General features: G+C 45.3%; 2 protein-coding genes and 1 non-coding gene across 6 annotated transcripts; 1 reads left to right on the plus strand and 2 right to left on the minus strand.

The window, feature by feature from the left end:
• Window positions 1-61: 61 nt before the first annotated feature.
• On the minus strand, window positions 62-9,219 carry ndufv3 (NADH:ubiquinone oxidoreductase subunit V3). 3 transcript variants are annotated; one of them, XM_086221007.1, is made up of 5 exons: window positions 9,107-9,219; window positions 8,502-8,915; window positions 6,432-6,543; window positions 2,112-3,506; window positions 62-344 (listed from the first exon to the last, which is right to left on the minus strand). In XM_086221007.1, exons 2-5 carry the CDS (start codon window positions 8,529-8,531, stop codon window positions 175-177), a joined length of 1,707 nt encoding a protein of 568 aa, XP_086077133.1. In that variant the 5' UTR covers window positions 8,532-8,915; window positions 9,107-9,219; the 3' UTR covers window positions 62-174. The 3 variants fall into 3 exon arrangements, with proteins under 3 accessions (XP_086077133.1, XP_086077132.1, XP_086077134.1); XM_086221006.1 differs by lacking the exons at window positions 8,502-8,915; window positions 9,107-9,219 and adding an exon at window positions 8,300-8,396; XM_086221008.1 differs by lacking the exons at window positions 8,502-8,915; window positions 9,107-9,219 and having other exon boundaries at window positions 6,380-6,440.
• A 75-nt stretch (window positions 9,220-9,294) lies between these two features.
• On the plus strand, window positions 9,295-9,366 carry trnae-cuc (transfer RNA glutamic acid (anticodon CUC)). The gene has a single exon. It is a non-coding gene; the product is annotated as a tRNA-Glu (tRNA).
• Window positions 9,367-11,911: 2,545 nt separating this feature from the next.
• Window positions 11,912-21,254, minus strand: LOC147252645 (uncharacterized). Of its 2 annotated transcripts, none has more exons than XM_086221010.1 (7): window positions 20,928-21,037; window positions 20,737-20,807; window positions 19,134-19,233; window positions 16,511-17,374; window positions 15,295-15,358; window positions 13,984-14,108; window positions 11,912-12,334 (listed from the first exon to the last, which is right to left on the minus strand). In XM_086221010.1, exons 1-7 carry the CDS (start codon window positions 20,950-20,952, stop codon window positions 12,309-12,311), a joined length of 1,275 nt encoding a protein of 424 aa, XP_086077136.1. In that variant the 5' UTR covers window positions 20,953-21,037; the 3' UTR covers window positions 11,912-12,308. The 2 variants fall into 2 exon arrangements, with proteins under 2 accessions (XP_086077136.1, XP_086077137.1); XM_086221011.1 differs by lacking the exon at window positions 20,928-21,037 and adding an exon at window positions 21,048-21,254 and having other exon boundaries at window positions 11,914-12,334.
• Window positions 21,255-21,378: the final 124 nt, after the last annotated feature.

Consider the following 21,378-nt stretch of genomic DNA (forward strand, 5'->3'; position numbering starts at 1 on the left):
GTACCAGCCTTCTCCTTTCTATAAGACAAAATAAAATAAGAGGCAAAAACAGACCTCACATCTCACTTGTGTACTTTAATTACATGACAATTTCAAAGCAGAACATCCTGCAGATCTGCCTGACGGGGGGGCTGGACACACATTAATACAACGGCCATCATCATGCCAGCTCCTCTAATGTCTGGGTGAGGGTCGGCCCGAGGAGGGCTGGGGGAGACGATACTTGGCCATCTCTAAATCCAGGTCTGCGAATGTGTAGGAGTTGTAGCTGTGGTGCTGGTAATTTTTATAAGTGCTGTTGTCAAAAGGCTCCTCGGGCTCCGGAGGTGCCGCTGCTGCAGCCTCTGCAGGGGGAGGAGGAGAAACAAAAAAAAAACAAAAAAAAGCAAGTGAGAAAGCTGCTATTTGTGCATTAAAACAGAAAGAGCCAGAACCAGGTCTCATCCTGAGTGCTTCTTCATTTTGAGGTAACAAAGACTGCACTTAAGTGTTGATCTGGTTTGTCCTGATAAAAATAAAAACAAAACAAAATCACAGCTAAAGTGTGACAGGCTTTGTCAATATTTTAAGGGTTTGTGGCGAGAGAGAGCATTAACATATTCACACTTGCTGACAAAGGTAGTTTATGGTGGGGCACTTCCTACGGTGGCAGGCCACATTACCCCCCACAGAGTGTGGAGACACACTGGTGTGAAAAGCCTCAAGGATCATGTTTTTGAGAGGACAAGCATGTGGGAGGAAACGTGGCTGCAGACAGTAAAGAAAACCCATCCTAGAGATGATAGGACCTGCGAAGTTATGCATGAAATGGCTTTTCAATCAGACAACAAGTCAGAATCATAACGGGAAAAAGGCTTTGATGCTTTAGGTTTTAAAGAAGAGCACAGTCTTTAAAAATCAATTTACTTTTAGACTTCAGTCTCACTGGAAGACCCCTCAAACATGCTGCGACGTGAGACAAGTAGGAGAGGGAACAAGTGTCAACAATCACAAAGACAACACATCCAACGTGTATCCATTAATCTAGTATGTGTGAACACAAACGCCCTGGGTGAAGAAGAGATTACGTTAAGATGAGGAAGAAGGAGAACAAAACTGAATGGCCAAGGTGAAGTGGGGGTTGTACCAGGAAGCAGAATTACCCAGTTGGTCAGAACAGTGTAGCAAATGGCTGCAGTTACAGGACTGCTGGCTAAACTCTGGTTAGCTGCTAATCACTTCAGCGTAGTGTTTTGACTGGGAACTCTTCAAGTGTCTATTTTGAACATCTCGGTGATCCTGCTTTCTGAGGTACTTCTCCTGACTCAACCGCTCCCGGCTTGGGCTCGGCCAGCTGCTGTCTTCGCTGTCATCACGGTAGGAGATCTCTAACGTTACAACAGCATGACAAGGCACAATGAAACCAAACAAGGGCATCATTAACTGTAACATTAACAGTAACACTTGTAACCCATTGTTCAGACAAAATGAGACATTACAAACAAATAAAATGAGCCAAAAAGAGCAAAAGATGAGGGAAATATTCCTATTCAGGCGGTGAAGATGGACTTGATCTGTGCCAACAGTGGCAACCAGAGAGGAGACAACATCTATCACGGAGTCACAAACGGAGGGGAGGAAAGAAGCAGCAGGATTAGTATCGCAACCACAGTCACCTTGATCATGCATGACAGCCACAACATGATTGAGTGGGTGGGTGAGAAGTGAGAAGAAACTCGTCGAAACCTCAGTGTGCTGCATGCAAGCACAGCCAACACATGATGTAATTAAAAAGCAGAAAGTAAATAAATGGGAGGAACAAAGCACAAACCCCTGCAGGCATGGACAAACACATGAGGGCTACGCCAGGATCATGCAAGACACCCGAACCGCAAACAATGAGCGTTAGATGTGACAGTGACGGAACACAAGAACTTAAAATGCTATTTAAAAATCCAGGAATGATATTTAAAAGCTGTGAAAGCCACTATGTGATGGAGCTGAAGCCTGGTTAACACTACCAGTACGCCGAAGAGAGAGAAGGGTAAGTACGGTTATCTGTGATGGTTTCAAGATCCACAGAAACAAAGGGAAAGAGCAATATTTGAGGGATTGGGTAGTGTAGTGTGTACCCTCAGACGCTTCAGCTGGGGCCTCTGCCTGCAGCTCCTCGCCTGCAGCCTCAGCTATGACTGGTGCAGGGTCCACCAGCTCCTCAATGCTCTGCACGGACCCAGAGACTTCAGCTGCAGTGTCAGCCACAGGTGCTGCAGCAGCTTCTACGGGGGCTTCAGCAGCTTCCACGGGGGCTTCAACAGGCTCAGCAGCTTCCACGGGGGCTTCAGCAGCTTCCACGGGGGCTTCAACAGGCTCAGCAGCTTCCACGGGGGCTTCAGCAGGCTCAGCAGCTTCCACGGGGGCTTCAGCAGCTTCCACGGGGGATTGAGCAGGCTCAGCAGCTTCCACGGGGGCTTCAGCAGCTTCCACGGGGGTGGCTTTAGGGTCTACAGGCTCGGCTACAGCTTCTGTAAGGACTTCAGTGGCGGGAGGCTCCGTGGGTTCTCCAGGGGCAGGGTCTTTTTCTGTTGCAACCTCAGTCACAGCTTCAGCTGGAGCATCCTGCACAGCATCAGCTGTAGCTGCAGCTTCTGCGGACACATCTGGGGTGCTCTTGTAGACCTCTGGAACATCTCCGGTGGCGGTGCTGATCTCAGAGGCAGAGTCCACTAACTCCTCCAGACAAACACTGGAGGCCTTCACAGTACCTGCATCTACTTCAGTGGCTGCAGCTGCTGTTGCCATGGTCTCTCCAACAGCGGGAAGAGTGGCTTCAAGCTCTGGGGAAAGTTCCCTCTGATCTTCATCAGCATCTTCTTTCACTTCTGACGCCACCACCTGGATTTCTGCTTCTTCTATCTCTGCAACAACTTCAGACACCTCGAGCGTGGAGGTCCCACTTTCAGTCTTCACTTCAGACTTCTCATCCTCGGAGTCGGAGTCGGAGTCGGAGTCAGAGTCAGAGTCGGAGTCACTGGATGATGATGAGGAAGAGGCAGCTGCTGCTGGGTCATCAGGGGCAGAGGAGGTTGTTTTGGCTGTGGTAGCATCGTCTGTAGCAGAGGCTGACACGGGAGTGCTGTCTGATGCTGATGAGGTTCCACCGTTTGCAGCTACTGGGGGCTCAACAGCAGGGGGAGCAGCCTCAGCTACAGGTGGAGCAGCCTCAGCTACAGGTGGAGCAGCCTCGGCTACAGGTGGAGCTGAATCGGTGTTAACCTGAGCAGACGCTGGGTCAGAAACTGGAACTGAAGTGGCCTCCAACTCAACTACGGCTGGTTCTCCAGCATCAGTGGCAGGCACGGCAGCCGCTGAAGCTACAACAGCTTCTGCAGTGGCAGTGGTGCTGGCCGCTGCTTCAGCCACACCTGTGGACTGTGCTGAGAAAACGCTGGGGTCTGAAAGTCTAACTGGGAAGGCAACTTGGGTCTTGTAGGCTAGCAACGTTGCTCTCTCATCTGGAGCCTCTGCTGCTGAAGAAAACGGTAAATGACACAACAGTGGTTAACTCGTGTGGTGTGACAGAGTATTTAAACACCTTCAAAAGCATAAATGAGAGCAGATCAAACGAACCAAGAGAAATACAAGAATCATTAGGACCTGAACACTGAGCTGCAAAGCCCCAAATGAAGTGGAAAGAATTATCATCATCATGATCATCATCATAGGTATGTAGCAAGGATCACATTTGAGAGAGGCTCAACAACTGATGTCATTATGTCCACCACCATCATAATGTAGACTAAGCAATACTGACACAAACACATGGTTGAGAGTCTGTGGCCCAATTAGAACAAGGCTGACCGACCACTGCCTGCTATTCAGACACGCCTCAACGAAAACAGCAAAAACATCAACATAGTGAAGGCCCCGATGCAATACAACATATAAATGTATCATGGGTCCTATAAATCCTCCAGATGAGTACTAAAACTGTATAATCTATGAATAGACATGATGCTTTACTGTGAAGAGTTTTTCGTTGACGTCCTTGCCCTGTCAGTGCCGCGAGGAGACGGCCTGATCATCGCTGTGGCAACTCTCATGTCTGTTTCTTCTTTTAACGAGTGCATTTACTGTTACCTACTTTTAATTAGAAGGAAAAATGTTCAATTACAATGATTTGTGGTCCTTAAAAATATATTCAGTTGGTTTTTCATTCTGAATTTGAATCAATCTCAACAGTGAATTCAAGTAGAGGTAGTGTATGTCCAGCAGAGGGCAGCAGAGAGCTGAAAGGAAGCGCTTCTGAGTCCTCAGGTTTGTGCATCAGTGATTTTAGGGCTTCCTGCAGCACATCAATCAATTCCCCTGAGGAAAGTTTAACCACACGTGATGTTTCATCAGTCGTAGCATCACCTACCGGCCACAAACTGTGTTAACGTTCAAGGTTGTTGTGGTTGCTCCAGTGAAGCTGTTGGCCTTCTGATGTGGTCAGAAAACTTTGAACGAGCTCTCAACTGTGGAGACGACAGTGGCTCTCAGGAGGAGCTGTTCCAAAGACTCCCTCAGGGAGGCGCTGATGACCGTTACTCTTCTCATGTATATAATGGTAAACCCATTAATTATTGCACATTTATTTCCACATCCATCATTGCATGATTATCTTCTAGTTGGGTCCACCTGAGAAATTCAGCGAAAAGAAAACCACTTATACAGGAAAAGGTGCTGAGAAACTGATTCATACTTTCACCTGAAACCAGCTTGACTACTGTAACGCTCTTGTAACAGACTTCATAGTAAACTAGTTAGCTACACTGCTCACCGCCGAGAGAGCTACAAGAAGAACACTAAGATCATCTGCTGCTGGGTTACTGGAGGTTTTCAGCCGGAACAAGTCCAGTGATGCGGCTTTTGTACAAAACACCTTCACAATATAGAATTTGACACTTGCAGATATCAGAGAAGAAGCTCACTAATTATTTTCAGAAGAAAGCTTAAATCTTCTTTTACACTAGCCTAGCTTTGTACTTGCTCGCTTGCTGCATGACTTCACATTTTCTTCAATGTCAGTAAACCTGCTCCCGATGTGGTTGTCAACAATGCCACGGATCAATCTTGGTGGCTCGGTTTTGTTTGCACACCACACAGAAGCCATTCTGGTTGGACCGCCATAGAGGGTAAAACCATGTCGGTGTCTTTTCACGTCTCTCAAATTTCCATTAATTGAGCTTCTGATGCTTCTTAATATGCACTTTACTATCAACACAGGTGTAACTTAGCATAGCACAACTCTCTAGGAAAGTGAGTCCCACAGTTAAGTCATGGTGTTGTACTGGGGACAAGCCAGACATCGGGGTCATATACCATCCTCAGACCGTTAGCTCAACTCACCACAGCACGTTAGCAACAGCGACCAGCACGTTAGCAGCAGTGAGTTATGGTAACAAATACTAACACCGAGTCAATATCAGACTTGGGATTTCATTCTAATTCCTGTCTTATGATATGAATTCTGGTTTTATTGTCAATATTCTTTTTTAACGTGAGTTTTACACTCTTAACAGCTTTTCAGTGTTCTTTCTTCTTGTGAAGCACTTTGAGCGGCACATTTTCGATGAAAGGAGTTACAAATTTCAGTGGTTTTACACAGACATTCTATGTACATATGAAGCTGGTTACACAGAGTTGAATCATAAAGATGATTCTGAAAACGTGTGACGGTGCTCTCAGGCCACGCCTCGCAGCTCTACGCTGCTCTCTGCTTCAGTACCACACACCATTTTATTCTCAGAGTTGACTGTCAAAATAAAACCCAATTCATTCAGTTATCAAAATAAATCATTATCCTTTAACTTGTAAAGTGACTTCTTTTCTTCACCACTCCATGCATAAACAGAAAGGGAACACGAATACATTGTGTACTGTATGTCACTTCAGGTCATTGGTTTGTGTGTCTTCATCGAGGCATCGGAAACTTTCCATCCAAAAGGGACTCAAAGTTCCCTTGATTTGACCTCGAGCCCAAAGATGCTGTCCAGGAAATAATGTATCTTTTAACAATCAGTTCAAATATGGAAAATAGAAATACCATAACACACTTTATATAAAATAAAATACATAAATAAAATACATATTTACTTTTTGACACTGCTTAGATGTATACAATGTTACACTTCACACAAACTTAATTTTAGGATTCTGGATGGTCGACTGAAAGAGAAAACCAATTTGAGAGCTTATGGGAGCTTTTTTTAACTGCAAAAATACAAATCATGGGCCTTAACATCAGCAAACATTTAACATCTATAACCAATAATCATCTAGAGACATCAGTGGTGTTTAACATTGGGGACAAAGAAGAAAGCGGGTGAATTATAATCAGTAGGAGAGTGAAACCAACCATAAGACACACATCTCATTTGCGGGAGGTGAACAGACTGAAGCAGACTCACTCTTGCCTGCAGCCTTGGTCTTTTTTGCCGGCTTCGGGGGATCTTTAGCCTGCGTGCAGAATGAAGCAGCAGTGCGACTCCTCAGGAGGCCCCAGTTCTCCCACTGGAGGCACTACAGAAGAGCACAGATGTCTTTGGTACAAGCAGGACGTCAACACATGGCAAGACACCAAATACCAGCCTTCAGTACAGGAAACGGACACAGGACAAATTCGATGACAAAGTCGCGGTGAGGTTTTTGGCTGGTGTTTTGGACCCTGCTATCTTTCTTTATTTGGAGCCAGAAGAACAAGATATTTGCTCGTAATGCAAACAACATTTCAGGTGTTGGTACAACTAAACCAGTGACTGCGATCCTGAGAGCATCCTTGCTCCTGACGGTCCAGCTACTCCCTGAACGCCGCTTCTGTTGCAGGCCATTAGTACAAATACCTGTCGACATTTTTAGTCACAGAACTCTTTATTTATTTGTCCTGGTTTTTAACACTCAGTTCCCTGAAATGAAAGGCAGGTAACTGAGTGAAATATAAAATATCGTGTGTGTTGCTAACAATGAAATATAAGAAAAAGTTCAATGTAGTTGTGATAGATAGATAGATAGATAGATGATAGATAGATAGAGAGAGAGATGATAGATAGATAGATAGATAGATAGATAGATAGATAGATGATAGATAGATAGAGAGATGATAGATAGATAGAGAGAGAGATGATAGATAGATAGATAGATGGATAGATAGATAGAGAAAGAGATGATAGATAGATAGAGATAGATAGATAGAAGGATAGAGAAAGAGATGATAGATAGATAGATAGACAGATAGATAGATAGATAGATAGATAGATAGATAGATAGATAGATAGATAGATAGATAGATGATAGATAGATGAGATAGATAGATGGATAAACATAGATAGATGATAGATAGATAGATAGACAGATAGACAGATAGATAGATAGATAGATAGATAGATAGATAGATGATAGATAGATGAGATAGATAGATGGATAAACAGATAGATAGATGATAGATAGATAGAGAGAGAGATGATAGATAGATAGATAGATAGATAGATAGAAGGATAGAAGGATAGATAGATAGAGAAAGATGATAGATAGATAGAGATAGATAGATAGAAGGATAGAGAAAGAGATGATAGATAGATAGATAGACAGATAGATAGATAGATAGATAGATAGATGATAGATAGATGAGATAGATAGATGGATAAACAGATAGATAGATGATAGATAGATAGATAGATAGATAGAGAGAGAGATGATAGATAGATAGATAGATAGATAGATAGATGGATAGATAGATAGAGAAAGAGATGATAGATAGATAGAGATAGATAGAAGGATAGAGAAAGAGATGATAGATAGACAGATAGATAGATAGATAGATAGATAGATAGATAGATAGATAGATGGATAGATAGATGATAGATAGATAGATAGATAGATGGATAGATAGATCGATCTGGCGATAAAAACAACAATCGATGTGAGACTCCCTTGTAAATGAATCCTCTGTAGACCAACACTAAAGAATATCTGCATTTGTTCTCATCGTCGTCTCTTGTTCGTAGAAGAACCAGAATTTCAGAGCAGCAACAAATATAAATTCAGCATCGTTGGTAACAATCAGTTGTAACTCTGATTTCTATTTTGGAAGTTTGCCACTACAACAACAACTTGCGTTCCTGACGGTCAATCATGGTACCGTCGTCTCTGCTTCCTCTTACGGAAGAGTTGGACTCGGGGTCATGATGAAGGTCACCTCCACCTGGTGACGAACCTGAACCATCTTTGACAAATACTAAAGACAACACAACTCATTTAAAAGTATTTTAGTTCATGTTACCTTGACAGAACCCAGTCGCCCTAAACGCAACATAGAGGCCGCCATTTTGTGTACCCTATCTTAATGTTCCGGTCGGGAACTTGAAGGTAAATGTGATAGTTCCACATCGAATGACGTAGAAAAAAACACCCCGACGCCAAACTGGTTTTCTTACTTAGATTTTAATATTATTTTAAAAGTTGCCATTTTAGAACCTGCTTACCTGTCCGTTGTAGTGTAGTATTTTATCCATGTTTTAATCTCCTCTCAGGTCATATTCTATATTTATACATCTGCTGACATGTTCTGTCGTCCACCGTACCGCCGACTTCCGAAAATGAGACAACGTCGTTTCATATTTTGTAATAATAGTAATAATGATGATGATGGTGCTTATGATGATGCAGTGTAGTTTCTAAAAATAATTACAAAACACTTTTTTTGAGTTTCTGTAACGGAGTCCTTTCACCTCAACAGTTTATTTAGTTCCTGTGACGCTTTGGACGTCGCGGAGGTTTAGCTCAGCGGTTACTTCTCAATCCTGCAATTGTCCGATTTCATGGTCCGCGGGCCAGAAGTTCGAACCTCGGGCGCTGTCCTCCGTTTTTGTCTTTTCGTCTTCACTTCTGTCGGCAAGCTACAATCCCAGACGTCAAAGATATTACTAGTTACTTTCATTTCAAAGTAATACATCACTTTACAATATAATCAGTTGATAACAATACTTTCGCCCTACTTTCTCCAAAATACCCGCAGAACTGTGATATTTGATATAAATATGAAACAGAAATTGAATATAAGGCATCATATTTCTCTGTGACTGCCTACATGTTAGTATCGCTGTATCACATCACCCAAACCTTGCAAGAATCATACAATCCTCAGTAGAATTGGATTTTGTTGTATAATCAGGGTAGTGCCAGGTCAGAAATGTGTTATATTTATTACATCTGTACTGATAGGATGATGTTTTTAGCTTTTTGGTCAATCTGGAAAAGAAAACATAGTAATACAAGTCCCTGGTGGTCTAGTGGTTAGGATTCGGCGCTCTCACCGCCGCGGCCCGGGTTCGATTCCCGGTCAGGAAACTATATTTTAAATGAGGGAAGAGTTCAGGAGGACAAAAGTGAAGGGAGCCACAGGCCCTGACGCTGTCAGTTCCAGGTTGCTCAGGAAGGTTAGTTTCAAAAAACAGGTAAAGCAGCACCTCATGGCTGTTTGTATAAGACCTTAGTGTGCCTATCTCTTAAAGTGTTTCAGTGCTTTATTATGTAGCAGTACTTGACTGTTTTCCATTGTACTTGAGTTTTCATGTCATTTTTATGTGCTGTAGCTTACTGGTGCTGTCTAATTGTTGATATTTCTTGTGTGTAAATATCTTTTTTTGTCATTGTCTTCGTTTTGATTGCATATTTCTATTGTGGACCTCAGGAAGTGTAGCTGATGCATCAGCTAACGGGGATCCTAAAAAACAACAACAACAGCTGTATAGTGCCAGTTCCTAAGATGGCCCATCCTAGTGAACCAAGCCACTACAGACCTGTCGCTCTGACCTCTCACCTGATGATGACCATGGAGAGGATCGTCCTCGGCCACTTCTGCACAGTGGTGAGCCCTGCGCTGGACCTGCTGCAGTTCACCTATCATCCAGGCATCGGGGTGGATGATGCCATCATGTAGCTGCTGCATCGGGCCCTGTCTCACCTTGAGTCCCCCAGGAGCACCGTGAGGCTCATGTTTTTTTTTACTTCTCCAGTGCTTTCAACACCATCCAGCCATCACTGCTGCAGGGGAAGATGGAGGAGGCAGGCATGGACCAACATCTGGCTGCTTGGACAGTTGACTTCCTCTCTGACAGACCACAGTACGTGAGGATGAACGGCTGCGTGTCAGATGTAGTGACCTGCAACACAGGGGCCCCCCAGGGGACGGTGCTCTGTCCGTTCCTGTTCACCCTCTACACTCCGGACCTCAACTACAACTCCTACCTCTGTCACCTGCAGAAGTTCCTCGATGACTCAGCTATCGTTGGCTGCGTATCAGAGGGGGACAAGCAGGAGTACAGAGGGGTCATCACAGACTTCGTGGACTGGTGTGAGCAGAACCACCTGCTGCTGAACACCAACAAGACCAAGGAGCTTGTGACTGAGTTCCGTAGGAAACCTCCCCCACACACAGCTGTGAACATCCAGGGCTCGACATTGAGGTAGTGGACTCACTCAGGTACCTCCAAGTGAACCATTAACTGGACTGGACTGACAACACTAACACCCTCTACAAGAAGGGCCAGAGCCGCCTCCACCTGCTGAGGAGCCTGAGGACCTTCGGGGTTAGCAGGGCCCTACCGTGGTGGCCTCACCAGTGCTACGCCCTCATGAGCTGGGAGTGGAGTAACGGACAGGGACAGGAAGAGACTGGACAAATTGGTGAGGAGAGCCAGCTCCGTCCGGGGCTGTCCACTGGACTCCATCCAGGAAGTGGTGGACAGAAGGATGTTGGCCAAGATGACATCCATCGTGATCAACACCCCCCCCCCCCCCACCACACTGTGGAGACCTGAGCAGCTCCTTCAGCTCCAGACTGCTGCACCCTCAGTGCAGGAAGGAGCGCCGCCACAGGTCACTCCTGCAGCCATCAGTCACATGTCTGTTGTCAGCAATGTGCAATGGTTCAACAACATTCCTATTTTTCATACTTGACATAAATATTTTTTGTAAATTGTGAATTGTATGGAATGTTATTAACGTGATTATTCTCTTAGGGGAGGGTTCTATTGTCAAAGGTGGTGGTGTCATTTCTTGAATTAACCGTCACTCTCTTTTGGAAGGACATGTTGCTAAAGGAAGTGATGACCTTGGAGAGCATCAGGAGAGATGGAGGCTTGTCAAGAGCTGAGAGAACATTTCCTTCTATAGAATTATGAAATCACATCTAACAGTTATGTTGCCATGTCATTTAGGTCGTTTTGAAGCCTTAGCTACATCCATGTTGTGCGTCTGTGCTTGCTTGGATGCGTGATTTTGATTGGATATTGGTTTTTCTTCATTGCGATGCTGGCATTTGTGTCGGTAGTCCGTTCACTCGCTGTCGTCACACAGCATTTACAGACCCTGTGGACGGAGCTGAGCTTCTTCCTCCAATGAGCTGCTTCCTTCTAGAACGACGCCCCACAGAACCTTCGCCGTGATGGTCTGCCGTCACCACCACCAGCGCGCTTTTGGGTTTCTCGATTTGCGTGACGCTCTTCAGAGCCGGAATATGACGGAATCATTTCTGCTTTTAAACAGCTGAACAGTTTGAGCCAAATGGGTGGTTTTCCCAAACAGTAACAGCCGACTTTGTGCTTAGAAGTAATTACTGCCTCGATAGAAGTGCAAACACAGGGGCAGGAAAGTCCTGTTTAAAAAATTCCCTTAACTCAAAACAAGACAGTAAAAAAACCCATTTCATTGCAGTCCTCAAGTCAGCAGCCACTCCCGCTTCTATTAAATTAAAAAAGCAGTTAGGAGACATACACGCTGACCCTGAACATGCCAGACGTTCCTGCTCAGATTTTTATTATTTTGCAGAGGGAAATTTACCAACACGCTGCAGCTTAGATGAGAACTATAAACTGAGAATGATGAAACGTTTTCTCTCTCTCTCTCTCTCTCACTCACACACACACACGTTGTGTAGCCCTATAGTAAACTAGTGTGATGTAACACGACAGCGTCAGACGCGGTGGTGTGTGACGGTACAATGATGTTTTTCACTGACAGAGACGTGACAAACAGCAATTTATTGCCCCGCCCCCATTCAGCACAAGGTTGGATTAAACCACACACAGTTTATTACATTTGTCTGTCATTCCTGTAGAGCATCTAGCAACACGAACAGGGCTCTTTTCTTCTAACACACAAGGCCAGAGGCAAGTACAGGTTTGTGCCACGCCGACAGGTAGCGACTGTTCAGGTTCCACTACGGAGCACAGATGTACGGGGAAACGGCCACAGTAGAAAAGTTTGACTGCAAAGGGCTCTCCTCACTTCTAGGAAGTTTCCTCCAACTTGGGTTCTGAAAAACAGAGCAGAGTTTTCGGTTTACGGATCGACTCATCTACGCCACGCTCACATCAGCAGTAACACGGATTTTATTTAAACGTCTTGAAGTCATGGAGGGAAGATGCTCGAGCGTGTGATCGACCGCCATCGAAGACATGATGTTGCTGCTGACTCAGTGGGGGGGTGGTCCCAGTTGTCTTATCACACACACACCACACACACACCTGACCCTTCTATGAACACAGCTTAATATTCAAATTGACAGAACAACCGTGGTCCTGGGACACGACTGAAACCCTCTAAACCTGAACCCTGGCTACGTTGACCTCATTAATGAGAATATTTATTCCTGCTAAAAAGGTGTTTACAAGAGTTTGTTAAAAAGGAACCATCTTCCTCTTTACACGCTCAAGAGCAGTCTGGCTAATGCCTGAGGACACGCCCACATGACATCACGACCCAGAGCTGAGCTTCCTCCTGGAATTTGAACTTAAAACTTTCCCTTCATGTTGGGACACTTGGAGTGTTTTCTAGCTACTCACAAGTGTTCTGATTACACAAGTGGATCAGGTGTGAACACACTCAACGTGTCCTGGGATCTGATCACCAAAACCACATTCAGAGGTGGTCGTAAGGGTCAGGTGTGTGTGAGGTGGTCTGGACCACACTGACAAACCGCCTCATCAGCTGCTGTGCTTTGACCAATGACCTAAATGAAGCAGAAACATACTAACAAAAATCACACCAACTTGGATCTGTTTAATCTGACTGAGCCCCCCCCCCCCATCTAAAAACAGGGAAATTCCTTCAGTATTAAAACGTGTAAAAACGTGTGTAACATCTCTGCACAATTTGAGCGACGTACTCTCCTGCCGTTTGTCGTAAATACGAACTGTTGACAGTTAATTTTCTGACTAAGAACAAAGCAAGAGGAAGTCATGTAGACAATTGCACACAGAGCGGGGACTTGAGCTCCGACCACAGGAGACAGGTTCTAAAGCCAAGTGTGAACAGACAGCAGAGCTGATGGGCTCTGACCACATCAGGACGGAGCTCAGGACCAGGCATGCAGGGGCCTCTGGGTGAGCCATCTGCTACTGTGAGAGACCCCGTCTGATTCCCAAACACTGTCACGGCCTGCTAGATATTTGGAATGTGCCAGCAAAAGAGTGGCGAGCTACTTGGTTGGCAACTCTGGCGGTCACAGAGAGCTGCAGTATTCATGAGCTGCACATCCATCAGCAAGTGGAGCATCAGCGCTAAAGCCGCCAGCTTCAGGCTCTTTTCAAAGCTCTTTACTTGACATCTGTGCAGACACCAGCAGCAGCAGAGCGCGAGAACAAACCCCCACCACTTCCAGACCAGCAGTGAGACTGGTAAAGTACGCCCACCCAGCAGAGACGCCTCATCACCTGGAAAAAGTCTTGCTTTGCCAAGGCCCTTATGACCACAGTCCTGTTTTTCGTCATATTTTTCGCTGTATTTCTCGATAAATTGTTGGCGGTGAGCTGGTGGAACACTCACTGCACCTCTTTCTTACATTTGTTGTCATAAATGTTCTGGTAGTTTAAGAAGACTAGCATGCAGACACCAACTAGAGAAATCTCTTCTGTCAGGAAGTTTATAGTCAACTACACTCCAGCACAGTTGCCCTCAACTCACCTGTGAATGTGAACTCTGGGAAAGACGTGAAGTCTCCACCACCGTAGAGTCTCTTCAGCTTGGCCGTCTCCTCTTCTAAGGCTCTCTGGTAATCTGCCCCAGCATCAACCAGCTCCCCACTGGCCCTACAGGAGGACGGCAACAGTGTGTGAGAAAACAGCTGCAGCCCGGAAACAGACGATGAGTCGTGGGGGTTAGGTAAACTGGTGAAGAGCTAAACTAGGAGCTGAAACTCACTGTGGAGCAGAGTGAAACCAGCAGCTGCAGGCGCTGGTTAGCGTTAGCATCATGAGCCCTTTCAGGAAAACAGACTCCAACACTTAGAGCCCAACATTGATTTAAGAGCAGATAAATCACCATCTCCAGATACATGCAACTGATAGTCCATTTTTGTGCTGAACTGAAAATGGATGCTTTGTGTGTATTGTGCAGAATAATTTAACGTTGCCATACGTGACCAATCAAATGAAGACAAAAATAAAATGGAACAATAAGAAAAGGCAGAGCTACTTTCATATCAGCCGCAATCAGAAAACATAAAACGATGCGTCCATTTTTGACCTTCTGATATACTCATTAGGATCCAACAGTCACGAAAAAACTTGAGCCGGAATTGCCTGAAAATGCCTCAAAGGGGAATCCCTGAAGTGCACTGGACTCTGCTCTTGAAGTAAATGCAGGACTTGTGTGTGTGTGTGTGTGTGTGTGTGTGTGTGTGTGACTGGACAAGGACATTGCCTCGTGAGCCAGATTGTCAAAAATTCAACTCACATTTAAACCCAAGATTTGTGTTGTGACTGAAATAATGAGCTCCCAAATACAATCAAGCAAAGGGGTTTCCCTCTGTGTGGCAACAGCCTGTTGCTCACCCTGAGGTTTCTCCCATTTTTCCCTGTTAAAGGTTTTCTATGGAGTTTCTCCTCAGTCGATGTGAGGCTCTGAGGGCAGAGGATGTTGTTATGATGCCATGAAGCCTGGAGACAAACTGGTGGGGAAAACAGGCTACAAAGAAAACTGCCTTGCCTTGCCTGGGCCGATGCGCCCTCACACCATCCGGTTGTAGGTACAGCTTTGCAAAGCCCGAGACCGTGAGACTAAAAAACACCTTCAACCCCGTTACCCATCGACCTCGTCTTGTTTTAGCCTCATTCCTCTGCTGCATGTGTAACAAATTGCTCCGTGACACTGACTCAACTGAGCAGCTCTCTGGTGCAGATACGACTTATTCTGAGGTACAAAGTGATATTGTAAGTCAAGATGGTCAATTTTTCAAGTGCTTGTAAAATTGTCCCTGAAGGCAGTGGAACTTACTGGCTTTTAGCGGAGTACATGCGTATGGAGTCCAGGAAGAGCTTCTGAATGGGGTCCATGGCAGCTGAGAATCACAGAGATGAAAACATTATGTCTCACCACCCTCCTCAGAATGAATCCAATCATAAAAATCATTTTCATGCGTGATATCATTCGTCTTTGAACAGTTCACAAATAGAAAACCCAGTTTGTGACCCTCATGCACAACACAGCACCTGGGAGTGAGACAGTAGGCAGCTAGAGGTCAGTAGACAGGTAACAGAGTCGCTGTATCAGACATGCTAAACACTTGCAGAGCTGCTGGAAGAAATACAGGAGGACTGCAGGTTTGCAACAGTCAAATTAGGAAAAGAATCAAATCAGAGAGTCAATTTAAGACCTCCAACTTTGACTCCACACATGGCAACCAGGCAGGGTGCAATCTGCCTGAGAGCTTTTACCATGGAACAGAGTATAGACTTCATTTAGAGTCTTTTAGAGACCTGCCAGATATGACGTTTTACCATGCGACTCCCAAGTCAGACGTGTAAGCAAGGAGAGGAGGAAGGATGCAAAAAAAACCACTAACGTTCTCACAGAGCATTTGAATCGTACCCTTAACATGATCTTTAGCATTCTCTTCAGCAACCACCAATACAAATAAACTGAGCAGTCCAGTAGAACCACAAAGTAAAACTGTGAGGGCAGCAGTATTCACAATTATTTCCCGTTATGAGTGAAGGTGAAGGGAGAAGACTGGGGATGAAGATGTGATCCTTACACGACAAAAAAGGCAAAAGGATGTGAGAAACATATCATGGAAACTTTAGGATGAAAGGATTTTTTTGGAAAGACTACAGCAGTGAGACTAGTTAGCAGGCAGATGTTAGAAAGAAGAGAAATGTTGTGCAGTTAACACGTGCAAGACGGCCAAAGAGGCACACACAATTTAGCCACGGTGAAGGAAACTACAGCTACATGAATCTGACTTGTTGGCTTTGACGTGAAGGTCAGACGTTAATGTCTAAAACTCATCAAGTAACACTGAAGAACTATTAGGAACAAGCTGTGCAAAGCTATAAAAGTGATGTTGGGTGTCTTTACAGTTTATCCTTACAGTCTGCGTCAACGACTAGTGACACATTTCTTAAGTAGTGATGAAAATGACTTCTGGTAGACTGTAGGGTCCACAGAGGAAAAGAGAAGGATTGTGGGGGTGGGGGAGGTTGTTGTGTACCCTCAGATGTGTCAACTGGTTCAGCTGGGGTCTGCAGTTCTTCTCCCGCAGCTTCAGCTACGATTGGAGCAGGGTCCACCAGCTCCTCGGTGCTCTGCACTTCTGCTGCAGCCTCAGCGGCTGCAGGCTCCGCAGCAGCTTCTATGGGGGCAACTTCTGCAGCGACTTCAACGGGAACTTCAGCAGCAGGCGCAGCTTCGGCTTGAGGCAGTACTTCAGTTTCCGCAGCTGTCTCAACGGGAGCTTCAGCAGCCTCAACCACAGGCGCGGCTTCGGCCACGGCTTCAACGACCGCCTCAACCACAGGCGCGGCTTCGGCCACGGCTTCAACGACCGCCTCAACCACAGGCGCGGCTTCGGCCACGGCTTCAACAACCGCCTCAACCACAGGCGCGGCTTCGGCCACGGCTTCAACGACCGCCTCAACTACAGGTGGGACTTCAGCTGGTGCTTCGGCGGCAACTTCCGCCACAGGTGGAGCTTCGGCGGCAACTTCCGCCACAGGTGGAGCTTCGGCGGCAACTTCCGCCACAGGTGGAGCTTCGGCGGCAACTTCCGCCACAGGTGGAACTTCAGCTGGTGCTTCAGCTGCAACTTCCGCTACAGGTGGGACTTCAGCCGGTGCTTCAGCAGCAACTTCCACCACAGGCGGGGCTTCGGCCACAACTTCAGAGACAGTTTCAAGAACTGGTGTGGCTTCAGCTGTTGCAGCAACTTCAGGGACAGCTTCTACAGCAGGGATGGTTTCCTCAGCCATCTTTGCAGCCGCCGCCGCTGCTGCCACTGCAGCTCTCTTGGGAAAGTCATAAGTCTTGTGCTGGGAGAGTGTCTCTATATCGAAGTAAGTTTTAACCTGTTTTTTGTCTAAGATGGAGGAGCCAAGCAGACAAGATGCATTATTGTTATTTTTAATATGAGGGTATGGCAGTCTGACAAAAATGCCCACTATGCAACAACCCCCCCGTAAAAAAAAATTGATATCCATAAAAAGGAGGTATCCAATAGATATACTGGTTACCAGTTGAAAGAACTCAAATAAAGTGAAAAACATGACTTGCACGCTATCTAGAAGTATATAGCAAATGCATTATAGAAAAAAAGAGGATTAGGCACCATAGAAGGTGTTACATTATACCACAGCACTAATTAGATGTTCATCTTTACATTAATAAATATATAGAATTATTTTCTTTAAGCAGGGAAGTCATATTTGGCAAAAGAAAATTAATCAGCTGTCTTCATTTCTGCTTCATTTATTTCCATATAAAAACATTGTCACAATTTGCTTTAGATGCCTTCCAAATACCCATCAGCCACATGTATTCAAGTGTGCCAACAGCATACATTTCTGTTCCAGCCCATTGATGCATTGCAACGAATGCTTAATTCCCATCTGTTCATTATTATATGGGCCGCAGTCACTTCAACTAAAAAAAAAAAAAAAAAAAAGTCTAAATAGTTGATTAGGTTTACCATCAGCAAATCAGCTTTTTATATATATATATATATATATATATATATATATATATATATATATATATATATATATATATATATATATATATATATATATATATATATATATATATATATATATATATATATATATATATATATATATATATTAATAAAAGCAAAATACCATTCTATATTTTACACCCAGGTAAAAGGTTCTGCCCACCTCTATAGAAATTGACAGTAGCCATGACGATAAGATTTGAGAACTGTCATATATAAAGATCAAAAGGACACAGAAACACGTCAACACTGGTCAGCAGTTTGTGAAATAATCTTCAAAACCCTGGAAAGTAAAAGCCAGAAGGGAAATCTCAGGCTGAACTGTGGTGCAAATGCCATTGATGTGGCATCTAAAACAATAAGATTTCTTAGTGGCGCTCTTTTGCCTTTCATGGTAACTTCTTATAGGCACTTAGAATTCCAGAGCTGCCGTGATTAGTCCAGGTACTCGATGAAGTTAACACATAAAATGTGATTTCAAAAGACGCCTCATGAAGAAGAACGTATTTTCTTCAATGTCAGTAACCCTCTTAAAATTCCATTAATAGAAAGAGCTTTTGATGCTTCTTAATATGCACTTTACTATCTTAAATTAAGAGTAACTTAGCATAGCACAACTCTCTAGGAAAGTGAGTCCCACAGTTAAGTGATGGTGTTGTACTGGGGACAAGCCAGACATCGGGGTCATATACCATCCTCAGACCGTTAGCTCAACTCACCACAGCACGTTAGCAACATCGACCAGCACGTTAGCAGCAGTGAGTTACGGTGTGATATATTAACCACTGAATCAAGATAAGTCTTTTCCTCGGATATGCAAAAGTGACGCTGGTAACAATGGAACATTAACAGCCATCTTAGAGTTCCTCTAACTTTTGTTGGTTATTCACAGCCATTAACAAAGATTTACCTTCAAAAAAGGTTTAACCGACCTGACAAAACAGGTCACTGATGTTCTGCCAACAGGAGCCAGTAACTATAAACCTGATGCTCCATTTCTGGAAGGTTCTACAGTCGTGACGCTTGAACCACAGTGTCAACCCAGTGAGCTTCCTTCAGCCGCTTTAAGACATTTTGTGAGAGCGGCAGTGACCCTGACACCTACCTGAGTTCTTTTTGGACTTCTTGGATCCACCAGATTTTGCCCGTGAGGCCACCGCTGTAGGTGCTCTGCTCAGAGTGCTCCAACTCGCAGGCTGCAAACACTGAGGAGGATTTATATTTAGTCAGTTATTTTCTGACGGACAGGTGGGTCGACTCTGGACCGACCACAGCCGTTTTCTTTACACGAGTATAATACAAACATCTTATTTATGGAACTCTTTTCATGGTACACAGTGCTGTTGGCTTGAAACACCAGGCTAAAACATTAGAGCAGTTCTGAACAGGTGAGATCTGACTTCTGAGAGAAGTCTCTAATGTGTTTGGGGGAATGTTCCGGCGGGGAGGGGGTCAGCTATGGAAAGGGCTCAGTCGCCCCAGGTCTGGTTCTAAAATAGTCAGGTGCCAATATGATCATTCCTCTGAAATACTTTTAAAAAGATTCCTGTCAAAGTAAGAGATGATGGGCCAACTGTACAGTTCCCCTTCCACGCCAACAGAAGAAAGCGACGCCTGACACTTAGCTAACTTGTTGCCAGTTTGCTTGTTTTATACACAATATGGCGGGGAAAATGGCAGGAGTTTTGCAGGAAGGTCCCAGTTGATGTGCTCACATACACAGAGCTATGGGGAGGCAAGGGTCACCATTAGCTTTGAGCTAAACGGATGTGGCTGGCGTTCTGGAGTCAGCAGTGCAGGGAATAAAACGTCTGTTGACTAAGGACACCTAATTGTGTGTACATGCAGGGCAACGTAGTTTTTGGGTGAAGTAACACTGAAAGGATATCGTCTCTCATTCATAGGTGATCGTGGTGCTGACGTTCACCCACAGCGCTCATTTCCTCCTTGGTGGAGGGAATTCACCAGATTGTGGGGCAGTTAGGCTGCCAGGCCTGCGTGGCTGGTCAACGCCCACACCAGTGAGGCGGGCAGTGAGATAACCAACGCAATAAATGCTGAAAACGTTCCACTTCAAATCCCATGTGACAACTTCAATGTCTACACTGAAGAGACACTCAAAAACTCAGTGTGAATCTCACCAGCGTCTCTTTAGCTCCATCAACGAGCCATTTTAGCAGGAATACGCAAAATCTTACCGCAGAATTTCACTTTGGTGTGACCCAGAACTCAACTAGGTCCAGATTTACCTTTGTTGGAGCGAGAAAGGTCGGGTCAGAGAGCCTGAACAAATTCTGTTTGTGGTATTGTAGGAAACATCTGCAGACGTATGGATGACTTCAGTTGTGTTGTTCGTGGGGCACGAACAGTTCAAAGGGAAAACTCCAGGGGTCTCCATTCATGGAATGCAATGATAGTAACAGTGATTTAGTGGGTAGGATTTTAGAGAAAAAACTGGATTGAGGAGTGGGCTGCTGGTGATGGTGGGGTGTGTGTGTGTGTGTGTGTGTGTGTGTGTGTTGGGGGGGAGGGGCTGGGGTCAGAGCTCAGTGCTGCACGTTTGAAATGGAGCCACAAGTTTCCAAGAAAATGAAACTAATGTAAACAAGTGGCTGCCGGGGAGCCCAAACCATCGGAGTCCTGCCGCCTCTCCTGGCCCCAGCATGAAGGCGTGCAGCCGTCAGTCCGCCTGCTTGACACTGTCTTACCTTCACACATGGCAGTCGACCGAGCCTCAGCAGGGAAGTCGCCATCTTTCTGTAGGTCGAAAATGCCCGAGCTGCGTATCAACAGACACACGGCGCGTTAGGACAACAAGAAAGACCACAACAGATAATACACGACAACAACAACAACAACGACGACGACGACGACGACGACGACGCAGCTGAATGTCGACCTGCGCTTGAGCAACATTTCAGCATCTGCGCCGGGCAGGTGTGCCTCCGCGACGGCGGGTCTGGGGGGTAAAAGCCTGCCTGCAGTGCGATGTGCTCAATCAGGGGATGTCGGTGGTTACCTGGATGGATGGGGGCTGATTGTGCTCCTCGCTGGTGCTCGGGGTCCAGCTGCAGCTCACGCTAGCCGGGCTCCAGCTCTTTATGTAACACATGGACGTGCGAGTCTACGCCCCCTTCCTGACATGAGCTCCACGAGCTAGCAGGTTTTACTGGGGTTGTCCCTCATGATCCCTCTGACATTGAACCAGCGATGACGAGGGGATGTTATTAAGAGGGGATTTAATTCTGTGTCGTGGATGAGTCTGGTGGCGGTCAGCTCACGCGCTCGCGTGGATCGTGCTTCCTGCGTGACGTGATCAGTTTGTGTGAAACACATTTCCTCTGTGTTGC

The sequence above is a fragment of the Aulostomus chinensis genome, chromosome 12 (genome assembly GCF_037954235.1).
Source record: "Aulostomus chinensis isolate RoL2024-O1b breed Wild chromosome 12, RoL_Achi_v1.0, whole genome shotgun sequence".
Taxonomy (NCBI): Eukaryota; Metazoa; Chordata; class Actinopteri; order Syngnathiformes; family Aulostomidae; genus Aulostomus; species Aulostomus chinensis.

Coding starts and splice junctions, on each gene's coding strand:
- ndufv3 (XM_086221006.1), bottom strand. CDS start 8,344: ATGGCGGCCTCTATGTTGCGTTTAGGGCGACTGGGTTCTGTCAAG. Junction 3,507..6,431: donor GACCAAGGCTGCAGGCAAGA/GTGAGTCTGCTT, acceptor TTTCTTCAGCAG/CAGAGGCTCCAGATGAGAGA. Junction 345..2,111: donor CCCAGCTGAAGCGTCTGAGG/GTACACACTACA, acceptor CTCCCCCTGCAG/AGGCTGCAGCAGCGGCACCT.
- LOC147252645 (XM_086221010.1), bottom strand. CDS start 20,952: ATGCTGAAATGTTGCTCAAGCGCAG. Junction 17,375..19,133: donor GAAGTCCAAAAAGAACTCAG/GTAGGTGTCAGG, acceptor CCTCCATCTTAG/ACAAAAAACAGGTTAAAACT. Junction 15,359..16,510: donor ACCAGTTGACACATCTGAGG/GTACACAACAAC, acceptor TGTGATTCTCAG/CTGCCATGGACCCCATTCAG.